The 3,094-nt window shown below is 57.5% G+C and overlaps 1 protein-coding gene across 1 annotated transcript in view; it reads right to left on the bottom strand.

Annotated features, from left to right (window-relative positions):
* The window catches only part of MONBRDRAFT_8191 (uncharacterized protein), a gene marked incomplete at both ends in the record, with an annotated part of 10,240 nt that overhangs the window by 3,950 nt on the left and 3,196 nt on the right, over nucleotides 1-3,094 (bottom strand). Inside the window, 4 exons of the mRNA XM_001745727.1 lie at nucleotides 9-1,646; nucleotides 1,782-1,964; nucleotides 2,058-2,150; nucleotides 2,630-2,863. Coding sequence (XP_001745779.1) covers nucleotides 9-1,646; nucleotides 1,782-1,964; nucleotides 2,058-2,150; nucleotides 2,630-2,863 — 2,148 coding nt within the window. The remainder of the gene's footprint in view (nucleotides 1-8; nucleotides 1,647-1,781; nucleotides 1,965-2,057; nucleotides 2,151-2,629; nucleotides 2,864-3,094) is intronic.

Here is a 3,094-nt window from a genome sequence, read left to right as displayed (position 1 = left end):
GCAGGTACGGGTGGTGGCGGTGGTGGGGAAGGTCCACGCAGCGCAGCCGGTGGTGGCGGTGGTGTAAGCAGCCCACTTCCAGGATTGGAGTTGATCAGCGCTGGCTTAGAAGATGCTGGTGGTGGCGTTGGCGGCGCCGGGGGCTTTGCAAGACCGCTGCTCGACTGCAAGGCATTCACGGGTGCCTTGGGCGCTGCTGCCCCTCCAGGTGGTGGTGGTGGTGGAGGTGGGGGGGGTGGAAGGCTAGCAGTACCCATTAGTGGTGCAGGTGCAGGAGGTGCAGGCGGCACTGCCGGTGGAGCAGGTGGAGCAGGTGGAGCAGCAGGTGGAGCAGGTGGAGCTGCAGGTGGAGCAGGTGGAGCTGCAGGTGGAGCAGGTGGTGCTGCAGGTGGTGCAGGCGGTGCTGCAGGTGGCGGTGGCACCATAGTAGAGTTGCCAGGAGATGCTCTATTTACCATGGCGGGGGGTGGCGGAGGTGGAGGCAAGTTGCTGGTATCTGCATTTGATACACCGGCCAAAGCTGCGGGAGGCGGCGGCGGGGCTGGAGGTAATGGGCCTCGTGGACCAGGTGTGGATGAAAAGTCCATTTCAGGCGGCGGTGGGGGAAGGGGGGGTGTCGGAGGAAGAGGCCCTGCTAGTGTATCCGGAGGAGGAGGTGGAGGTGGGGCAAGGGGGGCCCCGGCTACAGGCATTGCCGGTGGTGGTGGCGGTGCAGGCAAATCAGCTGGAGCGGGCGGCGGTGGCATTGCACTGGCCATTGGTGGTGGCGGTGAGGGCTTGGGGCTAGGCGCACCAAACATCTCAGAAAGCTTGGACATGAGGACGTTTTGTCGACGCGCAAGCGTGGCTGATACTTTGGGTTTTTCACCCTCAGGTGATGATATTCCCGCAGCTGTCGTGCTCGTGGGTGCAGATGGGGACCCAGCGGAGGGTGCCTGACTCAAACTCGCGGGCAAGGTTGGCTTTGGCGCTGGCTTTGGTCGTCGGTCTGGCGAGCCGTCTGACAACATGGCTGACAAATTGGCTTGCAGCTCCTGCGTCGGTTGCAACCGCTTAGGCGCTGGCACCGGCGCCTTGCTGGCACGGCGCACTGGTGTTTGATCAGGACTGGCACTGGGAGCACGATCACCCTGCAGCGGGGGCCAAATTGCGGCGAGGGGTTTGGATGCCTTGCGCACACTTGTCGTATGAAGCGCCGTGCCCAAGCCCTTGGCAGCAGAACTGCGGTGTCGCAGACTGTTTCGTTTGGGAGAGACAAACTGCTGGGACTTGACCCAAGGAGCTGGGTAAGCCAACTGCAAGCGAGTATGGCCCGGTGTTTCACGTGATAGGAGTGCCTTGAGGCGAGCTGTTAGTGTGTCCACAAGCGCATTGAGCACCCCATAATCAGGCAGCGCGGCGCCAGCGCTCAGCAGTTTGCGACACAGCGTCCACAGGACATTCTCCTCGGATTGTAATGGCGCATTGAGCACATGATAGATGAGCAAAAGAATTGATGAACGACTGCTAAGTGGCATGACAATGGCATTCTCGCGAGCACGATAGCCGTGCCATAAACGCATGAGCGCGTAGGTTGTCACGGTGTGATCCGGAGAAGGTGGCATGGTTGAAGTAAGGCACATAACGCAGACGCAATGTACAACCTCCTGCGCAAGGTGCATGCAAGGCAGTGATGAGCACAACCCTTCAACTCTAGCAGTCGCGGCTCAGAGTAAGGTCTCATTTGACAAATGGCCGGATATGTTTTCAAAAAAACATTGATTAGACCAGCCAGGACGTACTGGAGCCGCGACGACGAGGTCGGCGATAAAACCACCGTCCACAACTCGCTTGGTGAGCGCGTACACGGAAATATCCCCAAACTCACGCGCAAGAGGCGCGAGCTCAACATCAGCCCGGGAGTCTTCAATCATAGGGAGCACTTGCTTGAGGTCCTCGAGACTGCCGACCACACGGCTGATGGTCTATGTGAATTCAGCAAAAATCGAATGAGATGCCCAAGCTCGGGTTTGATCCCGATAGCGCCACCAGCAGCCGGACAACGTAGTTTCCAGTACCTGATTGACGACATAGGCCCAGAAGGATGCGCCGTTATCCGGCTCGATCATGTGATAACTGAGACCACCATACTGCACCACGCCTGGGCGTACCTGTGGCGCCGGTTGGGTCACGCAAAAGAAGCATCATGCAAATCTTAGCAAGCTAGCAGTGCCCCTGAGGATGACGGTTAATGAAAGGTCGCAGACAAAGACTGACTTGACTGCCACTTAACAAATCTTGCCATTGCAGCTCGTTGACCTCGCCCAACACCTCACCAACGTGAGATGCTACGCGCCGACGCTGCATCATGTCTTGCTTGGCGGGCCTAGCATTGTTGCAACGGGACAACATGAAGAACATGACGCAGAGCCTCATTGAGTCCTCAAAAGCCAGCAAACTTACATGAGAAGTTCGTCTAGGCAAGCGGCCACAATGTGCGCTTCACTCTTGGCCAGGACTGTGTGTTGCTTGTATTGCTCCTCGAGTTGCGCCATGACAAGTTGTGGAATCTGTCGTGCAGGATACATGCTGCATGAGTGACGATATCTTTTAAAGTTTTCCTTCTCAAGAGTCGCCGAGGACGCGATACCTGTCCAGCGGCCTCCGCTGAAATGTTGGGGGCAATCAGCATCGAGCTGCGACGGCGCTGCACCTTCATCATCTGCTGACTAGAGCGACGACGCATCAAAGGCGGTGGTGGCGCCGAACTCGAAGGAGATGAGGCATTGCCTCTGGATGCTGGTGCGGATGATGTAGCAGCAGTCTGCTTTGCAGCGGCAGCCTCAGCTTCGGCCCGCGCCTTGGCTTGGGCGGCACGGCGCGCCTCGACTACGAAAGAGATATTGGGACGTGAAGATCATGTGCATGTGATGGGTGCACAAGTAAGAGTTGCAAGCGACAAGAACGCGGGTGGGTGTAAGCAATGCTATATGGCTTCAAAAAAAAAAAAAAGATAAAAAAATAAAAAATAAAAAAAGGTGAGTGGGCGCCATATACCACACCTTTGGAACGGAGCTCCTTTGCGCGGCGGCGTGCAAGAATCCTCGGCCGACTT

The sequence above is a fragment of the Monosiga brevicollis genome, genomic scaffold, assembly GCF_000002865.3.
Source record: "Monosiga brevicollis MX1 MONBRscaffold_10 genomic scaffold, whole genome shotgun sequence".
Taxonomy (NCBI): domain Eukaryota; class Choanoflagellata; order Craspedida; family Salpingoecidae; genus Monosiga; species Monosiga brevicollis.
The sequence above is the reverse complement of the archived record's forward strand: the minus strand, read 5'-3'. Positions and strand labels throughout refer to the sequence as shown.